Source organism: Panthera onca, chromosome B3 (assembly GCF_046562875.1).
Source record: "Panthera onca isolate mPanOnc1 chromosome B3, mPanOnc1 haplotype 2, whole genome shotgun sequence".
Classification (NCBI taxonomy): Eukaryota; Metazoa; Chordata; class Mammalia; order Carnivora; family Felidae; genus Panthera; species Panthera onca.
In genome coordinates this window covers 10,974,950-10,999,178 of record NC_138344.1, presented here as the reverse complement: position 1 = coordinate 10,999,178, position 24,229 = coordinate 10,974,950, and the positions used below count along the sequence as shown (strand labels likewise).

The following is a 24,229-nucleotide window of genomic DNA, read 5'->3' as shown; positions in this document are numbered from 1 at the left end:
ACAAAGTGGCGGGGGCGGGGCGCACGGAATGAAATCCAGAGCCAGGGAGACCTGGAGTGAAACCCTGCTGCTCGCTTCTCACCGCAGGACCCCGGGCTGGTGATTTGAACCCTCTGTATCTCGCTGACTGACCTGCGGGATGATGAGGAGGAGGACAGTACCTTACGGAGTTTGTGGGGAAGATCAAATGAGCCACACCAGATATAAAGTGCTCAGCAGAGTCCTTGGCACGTGCTTGGGCGTTTCAATGGCGTTAGCCCAATATTTACAGCCGGGGTCCTGTTACCGAACTGCCAGTGGACAGGTTCATTCAAATCTTGATGGTGCCTGTGGCTTGGGCAGTCCTTTATTAGAGAGCTCTGCAGGGCTTAAAGGCAGTGTGCACGTAGTCTTGTGCTATTATTTGTGATTCCTTCTGTGACTCCCCAGCTGAAGTCATGAAGACATAAACTATATAGCTTACCCCTCGGTAGATTTTCTTTTTTTTTTTGGGGGGGGGGGCGGGGTCTTTCTCTACAACTGCTTTTCATAGAGCACTCCCAGATGAGCTGCTCAGAAATGTCTCTTTGGTGATAATCCCATGCTTCTGGAGCCCAGAAGGAAATTCTTGGAGACAGGAGCATGGCATATGAGCTAAGAGCTAACAGGGCTGCAGGCCTGGACCAGATGGGTGGACAGGCTTGGGAAGAGGAATGACCACAGACACCGGGTGAGCACTTCACCACTGGTAAAACTCTCCCTGAAGACTCGTCAGTTCCTGCTAATGAAAATCCCAGCCATCATTTACTGAGGGCTTGCTCTGCACCAGGCAGCACGCAGAGTGTATTTTTTTTAAATGTTTATTTACTTTGAGAGAGAGAGAGAAAGAGAGAGAGAGAGAGAACACACACGGAGTAGGGGCAGAGAGAGAGGGAGAAAGAATCCCAAGCAGGCTCTGTGCTATCCAGCTCAGAGCCCAATGTGCGGCTCGAACTCACAAATGGTGAGATCAGGACCTGAGTCGGAATCAAGAGTTGGATGCTTAACCAACTGAGCCACCCAAGCACTCTATGCAGGGTGTATTCTTACCTGTTCTGATCAACCCTCCCCACAACCCTACAAGGTAGAGTCTTCTATGATCCCAATTTTACATAGGTAGGAACATCGAGGCTTAGAAAGTTTAGGTACTCTGCCCAAGTGCACAGAGCTGGGCCACAGGCATCCAGATGCCATGGGCCATGCTCCTTATCACTTTGCTACACGGCCCCTCTGGACTGCCTAAGACTTTGTTTTGGGCTCCCTGAGCGGATGATTAATTCCTGCACTTTGTGCAACGGGCCGAAGACCACCAACTTTGTCGGCAGGTGGTGAGTTGGCCTTTATAGCATTGGTGGTCTCTCTTCTGGAGGCTTTGATATCAACCCAGCAGCTGCATCTAGGGCACTACAAAGGACCAGATGCTTTTGCGTAGCTGCATGTCAGAGAAGAGAAGGGTATAAGCTTTGGCAGGCTTAGGGGTGAATCACGGCCTTGCTGCTCACTAGCATGGGATGCTGGGCAAGCTACTTACCCTCTCTGAGTCTTAGTTCGATCATTTGCAAAATAAAGCTGACATCCACCCAGATGGCTTGCAAGGAATAAAGGTAATGAGCAACAATCACTTGAAACATAGTAGGCTCTTAGTATATGGCAGATCCTAGTATTTCTACTTATAAGTGTATATTTACAGGAACGGGAATTTCAAGAAACAGGTTTTTTAAAATATTTGAGAGAGAGAGAAAGAGAATGAATGAGTGGTGGAGGGGCAGAGAGAGAGAGAGACAGACAGACAGACAGACACAGACACACACACACACACACACACACACACACACACACACACACACAAAATCCAAAGCAGGGTCCAGGCTCTGAGCTGTCAGCCCAGAGCCCAACACAGAGCTCAAACTCACGAACCGTGAGATCATGACCTGAGCTGAAGTCGGACACTCAACCGACTGAGCCACCCAGGTGCCCCTGAAACACATTATCTATCTATCTATCTATCTATCTATCTATCTATCTATCTATCTATTTTTTTAAGTATGGGAAAGCTTTCAAAAGGCATGAGGAAACCCAAGGTGATCTTCAAAGCATCTTTATGCAAACGAGAGAAGACAGAAGAAGTCAGACTGCCTCTGGTAGCTGAGCAGGAAGGATTGTTTCCACCAGTCACTTACAGTGTTTCTTCACCAGCTGCCAAGCAATGAATGAAAACAAAAGACGTAAAAAGGGAGCCCTGGTATCTCCCTCCATTGTCAATGGGCTCCATAAACGGGGAATTGAAAGCTGGCAGATGTGAGCCAGCAGAGAGACAGAGACAGAGACAGAGACAGAGACAGAGAGAGACAGAGAGAGAGAGAGAGAGAGAGAGAGAGAGAGAGAGAGAAATCCTGGCAGTTGTTTAGGGGGAACAAAATTAGTAGCACGTAGAGAGTCATATTTTAGTTAGTAAGCTAGGGAGTCTCTTCTATGTGTGAGGAAACATCCCAGGGAGAGGGGCTATGGTAGGGAGGCGGATGTGCATGTGTCAACTCGCTCCCTGTAGGTATGCACACGTGCATGGAAAGCCAGCGTTTGCTCATAATTTGCAAGACAGGGAAGAGTATGTGACTTGTGTCAGACCAAGGCCTGCCTGTTACACACACAGGGGTGAGGGGGGGGAGGGGTGTAGGAAGGCGTGGTAGGGCGGCAGGGTTTTGTAGATCTAGGAAAATCACAGTTGACCATTTTCGGAAGTACTGATTTTTTTTTTTTTCCTCCCCTCTCCATCTCAACTATCCAGAGCACTGTGGCAGAGAGAGAAAGAACCTTCTGAGAAGAAACCACTCAGCTTTGGAGCATGCTGCCCTCAGGTCCAGGTTGGGGGTGGAGTTTTAGTCCCGATTTTTTCGTGGTTCACAGGAAGACGATGCTGGAACCCAGCCTGAGAGACAAGTCCTTGCTGAGGCACCTCCTGAGAAGAGATGGGGGAAATCCCTCCCCACCTGCCTGCCAGTCACCGGTCAGCAGAGGCCAGCATTACCAAAGCTGACGGAGACTTGTCTATGTCAGCTGGCAAAGAATGCGGTGGTAGATGTTACCGAGGTCTTCGTTCGGATCTCCTCATCTGAGAACACGAGGATGACATCTCCCTTGGGCGTAGCCAGGCACCACAGAACTCTGTCATTGAAATGTGAGCACGGGGACACGTGTCACTTCCGTGGAGAACCACAGGTGAGCCGGCACCTGACTTGTCATGCTCTTTTGCCCTGCCTGATCATAGAAGCACATGAGATCCTCCGGGGACGGTACCCAAGGTAACGATGAGCAGATGCACGGTATATACAGCACGAACGAGAAACAAACCTTTAGTGTTACTAAGCAACTAAGATCTTGGAGGTGTTTGTTACCACAGCAGAACCAAGCCTACCCTGACTAGTACAAAAGGCTTATTAGGAAATAAAAAGTCATGCTCTTTAGGAACAGTGATCCTGGGAAGGCTTGAAATAGCGAAGTACCATTTCGGGTACAGGTGGGCAATGGGGTGAAAACCTCTTTGCTTTTCTTGCAATTTGGCCCCCGTGGAGTATCTGGATCTTATTTTCTTCTTTTTTTTTTAAAGTTTATTTATTTTGAGAGAGAGAGAATCCCAAGCAGGCTCCATGCTGTCAGTACAGATCCTGATGCAGGGCTCGATCTCACTAACGGTGAGATTATGACCTGAGCTGAAACAAAGAGGTGGACACCTAACCGACTGAACCACCCAGGTGCCCCTGTAGTGTCTTGATCTTAAAAAAAATACAGCAGGGTCAGCTTTTTCTGGAAGGCTGTGGTCAGTAAGATGTCCAGAACAGAACCAAGAAGCACCCATCTGTCTCGTTTACTTGATATAGCTCATTGCCAATGAAACTGCAACCGTGAAGAAAAAAAGACACTGGAAAGAATGGGGTGGAGACAGTATCCCAGGCTGGGGGAACAGCCCAAGCAAAGACACAGCATCCTCAGAGGACTCTGAGCAGACTAGCTAAGCTCTACCCAGGCACTCATCAGACCCTTGGCCATTCCAGGCGTGGACAAGTGAAGCAAAGCATCGCTGTGATGGAGAGGTCTGCCTGCCAGGAGATCGGCACAGTCCAGGCCTGCCTTTGCCTCGCTGCCTGCAGGCACGAAGGGTTTCTGCTTTACGACAGCCATTTTTCTAACCCTGCCGCGTCTTAGAATCCAACATCCGGAGTGTCTTTGTGGTTTCGTTGGGTAGGCTGAGCACGCTTTTGGCAGTGTTTAGCTTCCTCTGTTGAAGGTCATGTAAACAGATGGGGCTGAGATTGTCTCCCACTTCTGAGGACTGCTACCATTATAGGTACGAAAGAACAGTCACTGGGAACAGAGGCAAACCAGTTTAAAACGAAGCAAACAACCAAGCCAGCCCATGAGGACACCTGAGACTGTGAGAAGAGCAGATCAAAGCAAATTTGGGACATTGACTTCTTACTCTCAGGCCACGCTGATGGGTAAGTGATACCATGGCTCTCTGGGCAGTTTTTTTTTTTTTTTTTTTTTCTTCATTTTTTCAGTCCATTTACCTATTTGTCTAACCTATTTTGTGAAGCTTTTGCTATGGGACTCAAGCATTCCAAGAGTATCATTAAGTTACAGACCAAATTAGAAACTGGAGACAGGGAGGGGTTGAGGGTAGAGGAGAGGGCAGCATGGAATGTTCAGGATCCTGGCTGTTGAGCTAATTAGTCTAACATGAAGGAATCGGGCGAATCCAGCAGCCAGCCCTAGAGTGGCAGGGTGGGAGGCTCTCGGCTGGTTGACCTTTTTCACGAAGCAAACATACAGACATATCTTATTCTAGCTGCAAACACCACGCAGTGGTAGGGAACTGGCTGGTGCATGCCTTAGGAGGGGTCTGTACAGATGTGATGAGGTTAGGTCATCTCAGCAAGGCCTTTGTCCACAGAAGGGGGCAGCCTTTGGAAAGTCCTGGAGAAGTTCCAGGGACGCAGGAGGCCTGGGGTTTGAATCCTGCTAGCTGGAAATGAGTTAACCTCTCGCTGACTGTATGCTTCCTATATACCAGGCACGGTGCTACATGCTTTGCACGATTAACTCTTGTCATCCAGGCCCAGACCCATGAGGAGAAATGCCCTCGGGATCACACAGCTTGGAAGGGGCATAGCTGAGATTTAAATGGAGGTCTGATTCCAGCACCGGAGCTCAGAACTCAAAATCGCTGCATGAGAACACCTCATCTGTTAAGTGGAATAACAGCAGGACCCACCTTCCAATGGGAATGTTCTGCGGTTCGGAAGAGGCCATCTATACACAGCCTTCATAAGGGGTCAGGTCATGGCTGCCGTTACCAATCTGCTTTTGCTAAACCCACTGTTAACGTTGCTCAGTTCAGTGCTTTGGGGCACACGCTGTTACCAAGTCCTTCTCTTTTCTGGGTTTGGTTCTCAACTGGTTTCACTTTTAAAAGATATTCTATGAAAGCAATTCTGGAGGCAGCATCCTTCCTTCCGTGGGGTGTCAGAAGAGGCATCTATCCTTAAGAAGAGGGGCAGAGGGAGCCTGGTGTCTAAACATGGCCAGCAGAGCCCTACTGGGAAGCTGCCCATGGGGTCTCTCCACCCCACAGGTGGCCTGTTCCTACAACCAACCACCTCCCCTCCACACAGACTGCAACCAGCCTCCCTCGCTGCTCTCTCCCTTTCAACCCTGTGTCCTGAGCTGCAGCCAGCCTGCATGGAGGGCACACTCTCTCCTCCAACTGCCCCGTGACAAGGGCTCTGCCTTGCTTGCCTCCCCACAAGTTCCAGACCACGGTTTTCCCCAGTCCCCTTCCCGGCTCTCAGCTGGGGTTTCAAAAACACGTGGCTGTGAGTCTGGCCCTTTACATTCAGGCTTCACTTTGGACAGCCCTAAAGAGGGGCTCTGTCTTCACCAGTGAAGAAAAAATAGAGCAGGGTCATCCCTAAAGAATTAAGAACTCCATTCTCAAAATACGGCCCAAATCTGCTCCAGAGAGAACGAGTTTTAGTCACAAGATTAGAAATCATCAAAATTGCTGGAAACTAGAATTGGGTCTTACTCTCCAATAGAATAGAATAAGTTATGTTCTTCTGCCCTCTACTGGTAAAGAGCAGCATCAGCGCTCCCAGAGCCCTCAGCAAGGATGCAAACAAAAGATGGTGGTGACTCACGTTGCTCCCTTCTCTTTCCTAGAGACACACTGGATGGGACTTCTGCTATTAACTCGTGGCGGGAGGAGGGGGAGGCTACCATCAGCAAGATGCCCAGGTGGACTAGAAACGTGCCCCTCTGTCTTATATCCGGGGAGGCTTCAAACTTCCAGTGAACCCCCCAGAGGGTGAGGACAGATGTTGCCCGGGACTGCGAGCAGGACTCTAGGCTGAGGGAACAGCCTGAGCAAAGGAATGAATGGCACACCGAGGGGAACCATGAATGAACCAAAGGTCCACCCCTTGGTCATTCCAGGCACAGAGAAAAGATGCTATTTCATTCCCAGGAAGAGAGCTTCCATTGCTCAGAAGACATGGGTACATCCCTGTCCCCCCACCCCCCCCCCCCAGGCCTCAGTTTCCTCATTTGTACAATGAAAGGGTTGGAAGAGAATGATGTGAGGTCCTTTCTGGCTCAGAGATTCTGGTAACTAACCCACGGGCCTTAACCTAAGGGGACCACTGCCTACACGCTGAGGGCAGAATATGCTTCTTGGCCACTTGGCCTCTCCTTCCAGGCAGGCTTCCCCATTGCACGGGGCATGCAACCCCCTCCCCCTCTTTTGTGATTCTTATCTTGTACTGCCTTTGGCACAGTGGTGGAAGCTTTTTTGTTCATGCAATCAAAATGGCGGCCAACTCCCACCACACGTTGGTTCTCTGACCAGGCTTCTGCTCGTCCTCGGGCTCGCTAGGAGTGGGGGTTCAAAGGTCAACCAACTGCTACAACACAGCAGCATCCAACCACCTCCTGAACAAACCCGGCACTTGAAAAGAATAAGTAAATAAAGCTGCATTTGCTTCCTTTTTTCCCTCCCCACTTGGATATTCGTCACATCATTAGCTATAAGTAGATATATCAGTGGGATTAATGGAGTGAATCACAAAGCAACCTGATTAGATTGAAAACCACATTATTTCTTTGGGGTGAATTGGTAAATTTAGCACTGCCCAGAGATGATGGATTGAGAAACCAGGAATGGAGCTCTTATTGATCTTGAGAATAGATCGGTATGAGGAGGAGAGGCTGGGATGGCTTCCTGCGCTCAGTTCTCCGAGAGACAGGAATCATGGCTTCTCTGCTCACTGAACTGCACAGAAATAGCGTGTGCTGTTCTCGGCTCATAGTCGGAGTCGTGACCACACGTGGTAGGTAGTGTCCAAGATGGCCACCAACGATCCTACCCCTGGTATTCACGTCCTTTCTCCGGAGTGTAAACCAGAACCAGAGGCTTGCTTTCAACCCTCCAGAATGCAGAAGCAATGACTTGCCACTTCTGAGACGAGGTTACAAACAGACCATGGCTCTGGTCTCAGCTGCTCTCTCTCACCTTCTTTTGGGTTGTTTGCTCTGGGGGAACCCTGGTGAGGGAGCCCTGTAGAGAGACCCATGGATGTGAGCCTGAACGCGGATCCTCCAAGGCCTGCCAACAGCCTTGGAAGTGAACTTACAAGCGGAAGCTCCCCGGGCTGAGCTCTGAGATGACTGGAGGCCATGTCGACATCCTGACTGCAGCCTCATGGGAGACGCCGAATCAGAACCACCCAACCAAGATGCTCCTGGATTCTGGACCCACAGAAATAAACTATAATGGGATAACTGTCTGTTGTTTTAAGTCACTAAGTTTGGGGTAATCTGTTACATAGCAGTAGGAGACTAAGATGTCACATGACTTTTGCTTTGGCCACTAAAACGTGAGGAGAAGCTTCAAGAGCCAGCACGCACACCTCGCCACAGCCTGGTTTCCTGCCTTGGCAACTGGGCAGGCTGGCGTCAGATGAAACTTCCGTGGGCCAGGTCCTGGAGTGTCCCTGATGAGCTGTGTCTCATCTTCCCCAGCACTGCCAGCCTGCACTGGGTATGTAGCATGCCCGAGAAATCAACTTCGGTTGTATAAAATCACTTAAGGGGGGGCGCCTGGGTGGCGCAGTCGGTTAAGCATCCGACTTCAGCCAGGTCACAATCTCGCGGTCCGTGAGTTCGAGCCCCGCGTCGGGCTCTGGGCTGATGGCTCGGAGCCTGGAGCCTGTTTCCGATTCTGTGTCTCCCTCTCTCTCTGCCCCTCCCCCGTTCATGCTCTGTCTCTCTCTGTCCCAAAAATAAATAAAAAACGTTGAAAAAAAAAATTAAAAAAAAAAAATCACTTAAGGGGCGTGGGGTGGGGGCTCGATCAGTAAAGCGTCCGCCTTTGGCGCAAGTCATTATCTCACGGTTTGGGAGTTTGAACCCCGCGTCGGGCTGTGTGCCGACAGTGTAGGGACTGGGACCTGCTTTTGATTCTGTGTCTCCCGCTGTCTCTACCCCTCCCCACTTGTGCTCTCCCTCAAAAATATTTTAAAAATAAATAAATAAATTAAATTAAATACTTAACATTTGGGAACTGTGTGTTACCACTGCATAACCTAGCCTATCTTAACTAACCCACCGTCAGCTCAAAGTGTGCCGAGGGTTGGGCAGGGGCGGGTGGGGATTTGCAGAGTAATCCGAAAAATACCCTTGCTCCTCCTGCTAGGATCACAAGAAGAGTTGCTCAAAATGGTTTTGAGGTATGGCTTGTTTCCTCATAAAGGCCACCACAACACTATCTTACAGAAAGAAGTTTCAAATCTTCTGTCTCATTGACCCCCTGGGTCCACTTGTATTTCCAGAGCATGTTCAGAAAGCAGGGTTCTCAGATACATAAATGGACCGACATTCTGTGAGAAAGTGCCAGGCGTTGCCACATCTATCCTCTCGTTTAATTCTTACAGGAGCCTTGCGAGGCAGATACAATTATTGTTACCCTTCATTGACAGATGAGGACGATCCAGATTCGAGGAGTAAAATCAACTCCAGGGATTATTCGGCCCCCGGGTAGACGCTGGTGGAGTACACACTGGATCCCAGGCCATCGGAGCCAACACTCAACGCTCCTTCCCTCGACCTCTGCTGAGCCAGCAGCTACAGCTCCATGCATGGAGCCTGCCCCTACTAGCAAGGTTTTAGAACCCAAAGCCTGAAGGCTCCCTTACGATGGAGGGCACGCTTACGGATGGCGATACAAAAGTTGAGATACACTCCTTACTTGTGTCAATGAAGACTGCATCCACATAGATTTTGGTACAGAAAGAGCCCAGGATAAATCCACAGGCTGGTCCAAATACCAGCATCGTGAACAGGATTCCTGAAAGAAGATGAAACAGAGATTAGATTAAAAAAAAAAAAAAAAAAAAAAAAAAAAGGCAGCTGATGACCAAAAGAATCAAAGGTCAAGGATATTACTTCACATTGACCAGATAAGAAATCTGATTATATAAATGCCATTAGGAATTAGTTAAAAAAAAGTCCCAGTACTGAAGCACTGTTATGCAAGACTTCTCTGGTTTTTTGGTAGGTTGCACTGAATATTCGTGGGCCCTGAGAGCACTTACTTTTAGAGGACTCCCTCCCACACCGTATCAACCAAATTAAAACACACCCACGTCTGTCATTAAATTGTTTCTGTCATAAACATTTTTGAAAGGATTTTTATAATTTTGCTTTCACATTTATTTGGCTTTATGTAATTCATTTAATTTACGGTTGGCTAAGATTTCTCAACACTCGCTGTACGAATTCAGGAATTGTTGTGAAGTGAGAAAAGTCAAAACCACAAATTATTTTCAAATGTAATAAAATGTTTATGGGCACTAATTTCTCAAAAAACCAGAGCTGACATAATGGTATGCTTTGAGAACATTTAATTAGATGTTTTATTCATTTTAATTTTGCAGTTTCCCCCTCCATATTTTGGAGTTACTATCTATTACTGTAATAGTTGTTAGGATTCAAGCTTTTCCATAGGACTTGAGAAGACAGTTCTAGACATGTACGTAAGTATCTGATGGAGACAGAACCTGAGATTTTGCACAAACCTTTTTATTCATTCTGGGAAAGGTACCGAGCCCAGACTAAAACCCACAGGCTGTATCCATTCAACTAAATTTCAGTTCCGTAGAACATGCCGTGAGCAATGACAGTTACCAAGGCCCTGGGAATAAAAATAGCAGTGAAAAAGTGGCCTTTCCCTCAAGAAGCTGGTTGGCTGTGGAGACAGACAATACGTGGCTTGCTCTGACCCAAGCAGATAACCCAAAAGATGGGTGTTAACAACCCACGTGGACACAGGAAGAACAAAGTTGGAGATGAATTCAATCAAAGGGAACCCGAGCTCAGTGGAGAGTACTTGTGGTCTGCTCACAGGGGTAGACGAACTCATCCTGATTTCTCTCGGTGATGTCAACACGGAACCACTCAAATATTCATTCATGCACTCAGTATTTATCAAGCTCCTTCTATGTGTCAGGCAGTAGTCGGAGGGATGGAGATTTAGCATTGGACCAAAAGTTAAGAATCTTAACCTTCCAGAGCTCATTGTCTTAAGAGGTGGCGAGAAAACATAAACTATAGGCAGGAGCTCATCTGGTTTATACATACTTGGCAAAGGAAGCCATGTCTTCCCCATTTGTAGACAGAAACCCAGACCCCAAAGCAATCATTTGAAGATAGCTTAGAAGGGGGTATTGTTTGATAAAGGAAGGACTGAAAAGAGAATGGTTTATATCATGGAAATGGGGCTAAATCCACTCTTGGTGAAATCCTACTCTGTGATTTGGAGCAATCTAGAAGTTCTAGAGTCTCACATCGAAGTTCTAGAGTCTCAAAACACCTGCTCCCATAGCCAGTCAGAGACCCCCCAATTTCACAGTTATTCCTGTTTATAAGAATCTTGACAGGATCAATATGCACCTCATTAGTACACTGGCTCTGGTTTGTCACAACTTAGATTAAGATAACTAAGTGGAGGAAGTTGAGAAAGTTTGGGGGTATTATTGGAAAAGTCTAGAATATAGGCATCTTTCAGATATGGGCAAGAATTAGGGAGGCTCTCCTTAGCCAGGTAGAGTTAGGGACCAGAGCTACTCTTGGCCCTATTCCCTGAAGAGATGCAGAGAAAGACCAAGGCCCAGGGGGCAGGGGTGGGGGCGTGGACAGGGAGGTTTCCAAGGCAAGAGCAGCACCCAACATAGCCTGAAGGGATTTCTGCTTCAGGACAAAACTGTGAGGCCAGCCATGTCCTCCCATCCAGGCTATGGGCGGAGGTGAGCCACTGGTCAGTCATGGTACCCTAAAAGATGGCTACGAGCAAACCATCTGCTCAGGTAGTTCCAAAAGGAAGGGACACGGGAGACAGGACCACAATTCTCCTGCCAAGGGCCCTAAAACTACCCTGTGACTCACTGCTGATATCCCAGCAGTCACTCTGAGCCCCTCAGACACCCCCCACCCCTTGGGATAACACGCTTTCTCTCATCCCCATTAAATAAAACACCCGATCAATGTAATAACCACTGATGCATCCCCCAGAGATTGAGCAATGCAAGTTACAGCTAATACTTAACAGGTCAAAGGTCTAAGCTTTGAGTATCGTTGGAAGAAAAAACGGATGTGCTGAAGAGGTTGTGGAGACAATTCAGTAATTTCGACCCCACTTAGGGACAGTGGAGAGTCTGGACAGGTCAGTCCTTCATGGAACAGCTGGGGACCCCAGGCCCCGGGCCTCCTGCCCTCATGGCAAGTTGTAACTCAGAAGAAGGGGAATCCCTCAATCTCGGCTGCCCACGGGAGCCCCATGGAAACCCCACACACAGGCCAGCCATCCATTCTGGAAGCTCAGGTGGGCACAGACCTCCCATGGAGACACCACGCACCGAGGCTTCCTCTCCATCAGCCAAGAACTCTAGTCCCTCTAGGAGAGGACAAGGGTTTCCAAGGTGTTGGGGTTGTGGCTTTCCATTTTCACAGGATGGAGTCCTCCTGCAATGCCAGAGAAACCTGATAGGACCCAATTCCAAAAACCAACATAAGATACAGAACACGTGTATTTAAAAACATTTTTTAAATGTTTATTTATTTTGAGAGAGAGAGAGAAAGAGCAAGAGAGGGGCAGAGGGAGAGAAAAAAAAAAAAACCCAAGCAGGCTTTGCACCATCAGCTCAGAGCCTGATGCAGGGCTTGAACTCACGAACCTCAAGATCATGACCTGAGCAGAGATCAAGAGTGTGAAGCTTAACCGACTGAGCCACCCAGGCACCCGAACACATTGTAGTTTTTGTATGAAGGGTGTTTCCCCCGTCAGCTGAAATCTCTAGGGGCATCTTCTAAGCAGCTCTTCCTCAGAGAGATGTCAAGGAAACCTTCAATACAAATTCTCAAAATATTTTCCAAGGAACAGTCCAGCAGTGACACGGGCGGGGGTCTTCACGCATCAGGAAACACCCTTTTTCCACTTCAGTAATATCTTAGGATAACAAGTCAAATAAAAGCAGCATCACAGAGCACAACTCTGGGTCTTTAGGGGAACGCTATCCCCCAGAGAGGGTATGAGGTGGGCTACAATCTTACAGATGGGTACTTCTGAACGCACTTCCTTGCCCTCCTTTCGATTCATCCTCCTAGGCTGCGATTTTTTTCTTGTTTAACAAAACCACTTCAAACGTTCTGCCCAAACAGACGGGAAAAAGACTGTCCAGTGCTAAAATTCACCATCCCTGTGCAGTAACTGCCTTCAGGACAGGAGAGGACGTGCTTCATGGCTCAGTGCTGCCCCCTGCTGCCTGCCAGATTCACCGACACTAGAAGGGGAGGGGCGATTAGGGAGAGTAGAAATTTAGTCACAGAAAAGCCACTAAAGGTGAAGGGCCCATTCGGCCCTACTACCCCAAGCCCTGCCGTTTACACCTGTAATCTCCTGTAATCTTTTCAATGACTCAGGGAGATCCGCTGTGCCCATTTCACAGAAGAAGAAACAATCTCAGAGAGGTTTCACACCTCACTCCCAACACAAAGCTAGAAAAACAGCATAGCCAGGATCTCAAGTCAGGTTTCTCCCACCCGCTACGGGGAAAACCACATTAGAGGCGGCTCAGGAGAGAGCCATGGGCCCCCTGCATTTAAATCCTAGCTCCACGGACCTTGGGCAAGGTATATCGAACCTCCTTGTGCCTCACTTTTTCTTCTGTAAAATGGGAATATTACACCCACTTCACGGGACTGTGCCAAGGATTTAATGACCCAATTATTTGTAAAGCTCTTAGAACAGTGTCAGACACACAGAAAGAGCCATGGAAGTGTTGGTTAAACAAGAGACGTCTGAGTCTCTTCTGTTACAATGTGAACAGAGGCACCTGGGGAGGGGGGGTAGTACCACAATGAACTCACGGGGGTGCCACAAGATATTTTAAGGTTTTTTGTTTTTTTAATTTTTTAAATGTTTATTTACTTTTGAGAGAGAGAGAGATATAGAGCATGAGCGGGGGAGGGGCAGAGAGAGAGGGAGACACAGGATCTGAAGGAGGCTCCAGGCTCCGAGCTGTCAGCACAGAGCCCGACGCGGGGCTCAAACTCACAGACCACGAGATTGTGACCTGAGCCGAAGTCTGACGCTCAACCAACTGAGCCACCCAGGCGCCCTGAAGATATTTTTTTTTTCTTAAGTTTATTTATTTTGAGAGAGAGAGGGAGAGAGAGAATCCCAAGCAGGCTCTGCACGGTCAGCGCAAAGCCCGATGTGCGGCTCGATCTCACGAACCGCGAGATCATAATACGAGCCGAAACCACGAGTCGGATACTTCACTGACTGAGCCACCCAGGCGCCTCAGATATTTTAAGTTTTTGAGGGAAACCCCAACAATAGTTGACATGTGTTAGGCGCCATGCATGAAACTACTCACTCGAGATACCTGGTGGGTTTCAACGCTGGATCGAGCTACATACGTTCTTTTCAACTAACTCATCTTTGTGAACTGGGTCTTCTGTAGTTGCTGGGACAAACAGCAAATATTGTGTGGAAATCAATGCGCAGCAGGAAATGAGCGCAGGGGAGTCCAGTCGAATTCCAAGGTGTGCAAAACTGTGCAGTCCTCCCCTTGCAGCGACCCATATCCCATTATTGTGGCTAGATTTATTTACAAATAAAATAAACATTTTTTCTTTTGACAGATGTGTGTTAGTTTTTCCGACATTTATTAAGTAGTTGGAACCTAACTTGGTTGATAAACAGAACAGCTAGATAGGTCTTTCAGACTCAGGGCTCTGTAAACAATGTAATTAGGATACAAAGGGCAGATTGAACTAAGAAAGGCTGGCGACCTCTGGTGTAGCCACCCCATTTCCAGGTTAGCACTGGCCCTCTTTGGATGCTGGGGCAGAGCGGATGAACGGGCCATGGATTTTGCCCTCCAGAAGCTTGCTGCCTTCCTAGAGAGAACTTCAATACTGCATTGTTAGTCCTTCTAAATACATTAATGGCACCTACTAGGTGCCAGGCACGGTGCAAGCCGCCGGGACACATTAGTGAACAAAATCCCTGCTTTCCCGTGGAGTTTGTGCTGTGTAAGAAGGGCCAGCAACAGACCAACCCACCATGCAAGGTCAGGGGTGGTGCCAAAGAGGAAAGCCAGTGCATGAAGGAGCAGAGCCCCTGAAAGACCTCGCATGGAACCAAGTCTTGGACGTCACATTAGCACTTTGACTGATGTGCCACCACACCGTGTGGGAAGCCGACTATTGGCCCCTAAAGACGTCGGTGTCCTAATCTCTAGGACCTGTAAATGCTACCTTAAATGACAAAAGAGAATTAAGGCTACAGATGGAAGGAAGGTGGCTCATCAGTTGACTTCCGGATAAAGGGATTATACTGACTACCCCCGAGGGCTCAATCACGAGGGGTCCTTTCAATGCAAAAGGAGAAAGAAGATTATGGAGGATGGGGTCATGAGCCCAGGAACAGGGCAGCCTCTAGAAGCTGGAAAAGGCAAGAAAATGGATTCTCCCTTCCAGAGAGAATTCTCTAGAAGACGACAGCCTCCCCCACCCCACCCCTCCCACCCCCGCCCACCTTGATTTTAGCTCAGAGAAAACACCTTGTGGGCTTCTGACCTCTAGAATGGGAAGATCATAAATTTGTGTTATTTTAAGCCACTAAGTCTGTGGTAACTCATTACAGCCGTAATAGGAAACTAATGCAACCCATTAAGCAAATTTGAGTAAATTCTCAGACCTTACAACTATAAATATCCACATGACTCTCCAAGAACAGGATATTGCATGAAGTTGTTTGTTAATTACTTGACTGTGGAACATTTTTTGTGGGGCATTTTTCAGAGCTGGTGTTGACTGGGGCACAGTCATAGAGAAGCTGGAGGAGACTCCAAGCCCTAGGAGACAGAGATGGGTTTTATTCTTTTTTCTATTCTTGGTTTGGCCCAGTGTGATGAAAAGTTAGTTCACTATTGAAAGGGTGCATAGAAAAGAATGCTAGTTACAGCAATGCCATAAAAAGAGGGAGTGAGCAACTCTCCTTGGCTGTGGCTGTGCCCAAGCCCGGCCCCCATCCTACTATATCCCTGGATGATGTTCACTGCACAAGTCTCACAGCACCGAGGACGCTCCCATCAAAGTGCCTCCTTCTAGATGCAATGCACCAAGGGGACCTGTGTGACAGAGAGGGCCAGGACAGTCACATAGAACCAGAAGAATTTTGAAAATCCAAATGGAGAGGCGCCTGGATGGCTCAGTCGGTTAAGCATCCAACTCCGGCTCAGGTCATGATCTCACAGTTTGTGGGTTCAAGCCCCGTGTCTGGCTCTGTGCTGATAGCTCAGAGCCTGGAACCTGCTTCGGATTCTCTCTCTCTCCTTCTCTCTCTCTCTCTCTCTCTCTCTCAAAAATAAATGTTAAAAAAAAATCCAAATGGAGACATCGATTTAGAATTCACTGGCCCTGGAAGAATTAGTCAACTTTATTATACTACTGATATACAATCATTAATGAAAATACTAAAACAGTTTTTGTTTGTATAATGTGGCATACTGATTCTAATTTTATAGAAATCTTGAGAGGCAAGAGCAGCCTAGACACCTTTTAAGAAGAATTGTCCAGACTTGCCCTACTGAATATTAGGACTTACTTTATTTTTATTTTACTTCATTTCACTTTTCAGGACTTCTTTTTAAAGCTATCATGATAGGGGCGACTGGGTGGCTCAGTCGGTTGAGCCTCTGACTTCGACTCAGGTCATGATCTCACGGTTCGTGAGTTCGAGCCCCGCGTCGGGCTCTGTGCTGACAGCTCAGAGCCCGGAGCCTGTTTCGGATTCTGTGTCTCCCTCTCTCTCTGACCCTCCCCTGATCATGCTCTGTCTCTGTCTCAAAAATAAATAAACATTAAAAAAAATTTAAAAATAATAAAGCTATCATGATTAAGATAGAGTCACGCTTATGTGGACACCTGATTTATGGCAAAGTGTACATACAAAGCAGCAAGGAAAAGGATGATCTTTTCCATAAATGGTGCTGGGGCAACTTCAACTTAGAGTCGCGGGTGGGGGACGGCGGGGGGGGGGGGGGTGGCACGGGGGAAGCCAGCCTCACAACACATGCAAAAATCAATTCCAGGGAGATCAGAGACCTGTGTGTGAAAAGCAAAATAATAAAACTTCTGAAAGATAACAGACAAAAGTACTATCATGATGTAGGGGTAGGGAAAGATTTCTTAAACCAAACAAAGAAAGCACTAGCCGTATAAGAAAAGCTTGATAAACTGGTCTACGTTAAAATTAAGAAGGTCATTCATCAGATTCACCAAGAAAGCCCACTGAGAAAGTGAAAATGTGGGAAAATATATGCGTAACATACATCCTTAAGAAACACACACAAGAATCAGAGGGCTCATGTCTAGACTATATAAAGATTACTATAAACTCGTAAAAAAAAAAAAAAAAGACAAACCAGTTGGAAAGGGGACAGAAACCTCAGCAGGTCCCTCAGAAAAGAGGGAATTCAAATGAACAACAGACTAGGACAAAGATGTTCAACCTCATTAGAATTCAGGGACATGTGAATTACACCCCAGTGAAACGTCCTTACCACATCAGCTAGTTAAAGAGCGTTGACAATACTGAATGTTGGCAAAGATGTGGGGAATGTGGGACTCTTGCACGCTGCTGGTAGGCGTGTAAACTGGACAACCCCTTTGGAAAAACTTTGACAGTATCTGAAAAACTGAAGATAAACTTACACCACGACCCACCATTCCAACTCTAAGGTAAATACCCTACAGAAAGTCTGACATGTACTGGGTGACATATCCAAGAATGCTCATATGGAACTGGAGACAACCCAGTACCCATCAATAATGGTAGGACAGAGAAACACACGGGGACATCTCCATCCTCTAGAATTACTCTACAGCGAAGAAAAACCATCGATCGGCAACACGGATGAGCCTTCAAAGACACAATGCCAAGCAGAAGAACACAGGCAAGACTGAACACTCGTCTGATTCTACTTATACAGAATTCCAAGCAGCAAAATCAAACCATTTAGTGATATATAACTAGGTAGTCCGCGCATAATGAAAAAACAGGGAAATGAATAGAAGTCAGGACTGTGGTTGCTGCTTGCCAGGGATGGAGGGAAGAAGAGAACTGTGATCTTCAAGGAGGCAGGGGGCGGGGGGTGGGTGTGGTGGGGGTGGTTCTGGGGTGCTGGTTTTGTGTCTGGTCTGGTTACAGGCTACATGCATGTTTATTTCACAATTTGTTAAACTGTAGTATGTTTTCTGCACAAAAATATGACTGTTACATTTGTCACATATCACATGCATCTGCAACATAAGTACTTATATACAAACAGCTACTCATTTTCTCCAAGCTGTACCCAGCCAATCTCAGAAACTCTCCAGAGAATACCATAGGCTTCCCTTGAGGTGATCTTTCATTTTGTCACGTCCAGAACCCTTAGCTCTGCCCTTCCTCTGCCCTGCTCAGTGCTCTCAGAAATACTCCAGGACCCTGCATGGAAATGGCCTCCACCGCTGTGTGTCTGAGAGCACAGTATAAATGCTCCCTGCACCTCAGTTTCCACCTCTGTAAAATGGGCTCACAACATCTCCTACGGGGGGGTTGGGGGGGGAGGGGTTGAGGGTGAAATGTGTGAGTGCATAAAAAATGCTTCAGAGAAGTTCCTGGAACTTCTGGAATGTTCTCAAACAAAACAAAACAAAAAAATAAAAACAAAATAGTAACAGCTGTCAGTTATTCTCACTGGTACTTCTAATAGCAGGAGTTTCTTTTCTGCTGAATTTTACTTTTTTGGTTACTTAGGGTGGGAGATGCTTACTGACTGGAAAATACTGAATCATCTAACAAAAATACCATCATTCTCTTATTTCGTTTTGGGCAGTCTTGTATTTGTAGTGTATTTCTTCCCATGTATTTTTGCATTGGTGAGACCAGATAGGTTGATTTAAAAATAAAACCTCTTCAGGGTACCTGGGTGGCTCAGTTGGTTAAGCGTCTGACTCTTGATTTCGGCTCAGGTCATGATGTCACTGTTCCCTGTGTTGGGCTCTGCAATGACAGCGTGGCACCTGCTTGGGATTTCTCTCTCTCTGTCTCTCTGTCTCTCTCTGTCTCTCTGTCTCTCTCTCTCTCTCTCTGTCTCTCTCTCCGTGCCCCTCTCACACATTCTGCCCCTCTCTGGTCACATTCTTTCTCTCAAAATAAATAAAAACTTTAAAAAAAGAATAAATTCAAACCCTTTTTCCTCATTTTAAAGGAAACACATGCTGAAGAATGATCTGAGTATAAGGAAAGGATAGAGAAGCCCCCCGAACGTGGCCAAGAGCAGAGACCCTGGGGCTGGCCAGAGCTTGCACTCGCTAGCTGTGTGAGCTTGGGAAGGGGATTTATCTGCTGTGGGGGCTCCATGCTCGCTCACGCGAGGGCGGGGATAATAATGGCACTTCCCCTCCAAGGTGGTTTCAAAGTTTAAAGGGTCAGTGCATGGCCAGGGCTTTCCATGGCACCCGGCAGACAGTAAGTGCTTAATAAATTTTAGCTACTACTGGTACGAGGATGATGGCACAAATCATCATCTGTCACCGCCCACACAGAAACACTGATATTCATTTAGATAATCCCTTCCAGTCTGTCCCTATATGGAAGGTTAATTGAGCAGCACTGTCAGCAAGAGCCAAATTATGGAAAGAGCCCAAATGTCCATCGACTGGTGAATGGATAAAGAAGATGTGGTATATGGATACATGGGGCACCTGGGTGGCTCAGTCGGTTGAGCATCCGACTTCGGCTCAGGTCACGATCTCACAGTCCGTGAGTTCGGGCCCCGCGTCAGGCTCTGTGCTGACAGCTCGCAGCCTGGAGCCTGCTTCAGATTCTGTGTCTCCTGCTCATGAGCGCGCGCGCTCTCTCTCTCTCTCTCTCTCTCTCTCTCTCTCTGTCAAAAATAAACTTAAAAAAAACCAGATGTGGTGTATGTACAAAGGAATACTACTCGGTGATGAAAAAGAGTGAAATCTTGCCATTTGCAACAACGTGGGTGGAACTGGAGGGTATTATGCTAAGTCAAATAAGTCAGAGAAAGATAAATATGATTTCACTTATATGTGGAGTTTAAGAGACACGAAAGACAGACATAGGGGAAGGAAAGGAAAAAAAAAAGATAAAAACAGAGAGGGAGGCAAACCATAAGAGACTCTTAAATACAGAGAACAAACTGGGGGTTGCTGGAGGGGAGGTAGGTGGGGGGATGGGCTAAATGGGGAAGGGGCATTAAGGAAGACATTTGTTTGGATGAGCGCTGGGTGTTATGAATAGGGGGCAAATCACTGGAATCTACTCCTGAAGCCAATACTACATGGTATGCTAACTAACTTGAATTTAAATAAAAATATAGCTAAATAAATAAAAACAATAATTAAAAGAAATACACAAGTCTCCTAAGAGATGGCCTGGAAAAAAACTGGAAGATTTTCTAAAGAGTGTATTTTTAAAGAACAGAATTATCTACTGAAGTAGAATTTAAGGAGCTGATGGAAAGGAAGATTACAAGGTCCAGGTATTTCTCTGCTGCCCTCAAGATGATGGGGAAGGACAAAACTAACACATGCTGGAACCGCCCTGCCCAGCACCCAAGGCCAGGCTCAAGGTCCCTCCCTGGCCGTGAGGAGGGAGGGCACCCAAGGACACGGTGATCTCATGTGACAGCACTGACTTCTAAGCAGCGACTGGGAGCGCTGAGCAGGGCAGGGGAAGGGCAGGGCTGAGGGTCTGGGGCTTGACAAAAGGAGAGATCACTTCAGGGGAAGTCTGTGGTTTTCTCTAGAGGGTTCCTGAGTCTCACTTGACAGAACTTCGAGAAAACAAGGGAACATCCTCTCCAGCAGTATCTCCCTACGCTGGTAGCTCGGGGTGAGTGCTCTGGCCTCCTTTGGAAGGAAAGCAGTCTAATCAGTCCTTTGTTTTTGCCTGAGTGTAAAAATAATGCATTCAGAAAGGCGGACAATTTACTATTATCCTACCATCCTAAGGCAACTGCTTTCAAGTCTTTATCCCCTCTGACATGCTTGAGGTCAAACATAACTTCTCATGACCACTCGATATGCGTATTATGCTAGTCTTTTTGTACAGGAGAAAACAGAAGCTCAGAGAGGTTAGTCAATGGCCCCAAGGCTACACAGCTTTTATGTGGTGGAGGTAAATTTGAACTGAGGCCTTGGGGACCACCTAAGTTCTTACGGAAATAACAGTCAGGACATAATGGTACAGCCGTGAAGTCTTTGGAATCCCCCAGACCTAGCATGGGATCCGGGTTATACGTCTCAATTTCTAGATGACTCAGTTCCCAACTGTGAGTCTGGGAATAAGAATAGCTACCTTGCAGAATAGAATTAGATGCAATGCATGTGAAGCCTTCTAGAATTTTCTTTGCATCTCAGGGATAATGAGTCCAAGAAGGGAGGAGGCCTGCATGGCTGGTCTCCCCTAGACCTGCATCCTTATTTCTTTGGCTGGACTCAGGAATTTTAACACTTGACGGTCCCCTCAAGCAGTCAGGGCTTTTTCCCACTAGAGGGCAGCGCCGGCCCAGAAAAGAGAGAGTCCTGCCTTGAACTTCCCTGGCCTCCACTTCCTAACTGCCAATGAAACCCTCAGAGCACTGCTCTTCTCCTCTCCCACTAGCCTTCCGTGCCCTCAATTTATACAAATGTATTCTTCCGTGTTGAAATCTTCAGGCTGAAATTTCTCCCCGAGGAAGGAACATTGTGCATCATACGTGCATGAATAAAACATGATCCATCCACAGTAGGAGGCCTGCAAAACATGCAATACATATTTATCTGGTGCCCACTGCCAGTAGCTTGGCAGAATTACATAACTGACCTTGCTTATCTCTGAGGGGGGAGGCAGGTAAAGAGAGGATGACGAGGCGAGCGTTCGCCGAACACAGACGTGCCAGACGCTGGACGCCAATTTGTGTAATCGAATTATCCTCCTTGCAAGGTTTATAAACAAAATGCTAACGTTGTAATGCTGCCCTGCTATGTCCCAGAGCTAGAGTTTACACGTCCCTTTCCTCTAGCATGCTCCCCAGTGCCTCTCAGGTCAGCCATTTCCCCAGGTCTCAAAGTTGGGGCACACTGGAATCATGTGGGATGCTTCAAAAAGGAAATACTAATGCATAGGTCCCACCCCCCAAGATCTGATGTAGGTGATCTGGGGCACAGCCCAGGCACTGGGATTTTTTTTTTTTTTAAGTGCTCTAGCGTGATTTTCTGTGCACCCAGCTTGAGAACCTCTGGGTTCTGATTTGGCTGACCTTGACCAAGGAACCAGTGGGTACAAAATACATCTGGGCACACAGGAAGAGGGAAGGACGTGAACGCTATCTGACATCAGCCTGCAAGTCGGAGGGGCAGCCGGACGCTGGGCGTGGCCAGGCTCAGGTCACTGAGCTGGTGGCAGAACCTGACTCTCTCTCGTGCAGCCAAAGCAGCCCTGTATGCCACCAGAACTGTGAACTTGACCACAGAACACTGCCTGGCATACCTTGGGCGGCCACTAGTTAGCGCCGGTTTCCAGTCCTTACTTTTACTGGTCCTCCACCCAGATTCCCCCTCTCCTCCAGGCCCTGGACAGTGTACCAAAGTTCCACTCTCCATTCAAAGCCTGCCTTCCATACCACCTCCTCCAAGGGGCCTTCCTAGATTTCCTCTCTTCTTCCTTCCCCCTCCTTCCTCTGCCACAGCCCCTGAGACTTTTTCTGCAGTTCTGCTTATAGTCTGCCTGGGTACAAAAATCAAATTCCATGTACCAGGCATGCCATAAGAATTGCAGGCTCAGGGAAGGCGGAAGTCTTATTTAAAAACGACGACCACAACAAGAACACAATCTGGTTCTCCACAGGGTGATGCAGCCCTTTGCCAGGAGGAAGGACCCAGTGTTTGGTGAACTATGAACTGATTACCATCCAGGCCTGGGAGAGGTGGGAAGTCCCAGCATTATGCAAACCGTGCCTCTAACGAAGGTCATGCTACAAGGCCAGACTTCTTCCAGCTTCTCTTCTTCCCCTCCTGCCCAGCAGAGCCTTACCAGGGTGAGGGCATGCGTCCATCCGGCTGGCTGGCCAGTGGCCATCCGAATATGATAACCCCACCCCACCCTGCCCAGGGAGAAACCCCCTGTCAGCAGGGACCAGGGTGTGGCTCCCTGGCTGGTAGCCCTGGGGCCTGACATGTCAGGGCAGGGACCACCATCAAGCTCTCCGGCAGCTTCTTTGTATGTAGCAGGTACCAAGGAGCAGGGCTGGAGCTGGCTGAGTCTTCAAAGCAAGTGAGAGCATGCCTGCCCTCCCCCCCATCCTCTGTTCTAGCTCCCCGAAAACCCAGGGTCCCCGAGACTGCACTGGCTGATGACAAATGCAGCTGGCGGAGGGAGGGCTGGGAAGCTATGAGCATGCCGGCAGGAAGCCCACCCAAATAAACAACAGGCTGCCCCTTCCTGAGGGGCCCACATCCTGCCTGCCTGCCAGCCAAGGAGGGTCTTCCCAGAAGCTCTCAGATCACAGGGTGGAGAAATCCAGGGCTTCCTGTTATCCCTCCGCCCAGTGACGAGCAGGGGACAGTGGAGAGATTGGGGGGGGGGGGGGCGGGGGGGTGATGGGGTGGGGGGCCTGGGCTCCTAGTCTCAGCTTGTGCACAGCAGACCCCTGGCCACGCTCAAGGCACTCAAGCTCTCTTAGCCTTCCCGGCTCCAGCTGTAAATATGTCCCCCCAACTCGACCTGTGGAAGCCCTAACCCCAGGACTTCACAATGTGCCCATATTTGAAGACAGGGCCTTTAAAGGGCTTTTAGGGCCTTGAAGACAGGGCCTTTAAAGGGGTGACTAAGTTAAAATGAGGCCATTAGGGTGTGCCCTCGTCCCAAAGGACTGTTGTCCTTATAAAAAGGAGGAAGTGCACTCACAGAGAAAATGCGGGCACCAGGAGAAGGGCGGGGCGTCTGCAAGCCAAGGAAAGGGGCTCAGGAGAAACCAACCTGGCTGACAGGTTGATCTTGAACTCCCAGAGCCCAGAGCTGCGAGAAATAAGCATCTGTTGCTTCAGCCAGCGGGTCCGTGGTACTTTGTCACGACGCCCTAGCACCCCAGGCACTGCCAAGAGGGGTGTGAGGATCACCCGCGACAAGGCAGGGAACAGTATTTGCAAACTGTAGCGTGCTGCCCAAATGGCCTAGGGCATTAGACGCACGGGGAGAAGCACTGGCGTTAACGCAGCTGTCCCAGGACCCCCCCGACGTCAGGATGAAGTCAGCACACGGCGCCCCGCATGCATGTTGCTCCCCGGTTAGGACTGGCAGGATGTAAAACTAGCAGAGAATTCTGTCTGCACACGACCCTGGTCTTGTTTATTACCTCGGACGCTTCACTGTGCCCTGCAGGAGGCAGGTTGCGAAATACACGCGCTGAACGTCGCACACCAGACAGGAGGGCGCGTCAGTGCGGGAGAAAAGCCGAAGAACATCAGAGGAGGGAAATACCCCACTCACGGCCAAGGGCGGGAGCGGGGTTTGAAGCAGGAGCATTACTAGTGCCGACCA

At 48.2% G+C, this 24,229-nt stretch overlaps 1 protein-coding gene across 3 annotated transcripts in view; it reads right to left on the bottom strand.

Annotated features, from left to right (window-relative positions):
• The window catches only part of SLCO3A1 (solute carrier organic anion transporter family member 3A1), a 310,384-nt gene that overhangs the window by 70,493 nt on the left and 215,662 nt on the right, over nt 1–24,229 (bottom strand). For all 3 annotated transcript variants that reach the window (XM_060617729.3, XM_060617728.3, XM_060617730.3), the window contains exon 3: nt 9,317–9,415. In XM_060617729.3, the coding sequence (XP_060473712.1) occupies nt 9,317–9,415 (99 nt within the window). The remainder of the gene's footprint in view (nt 1–9,316; nt 9,416–24,229) is intronic.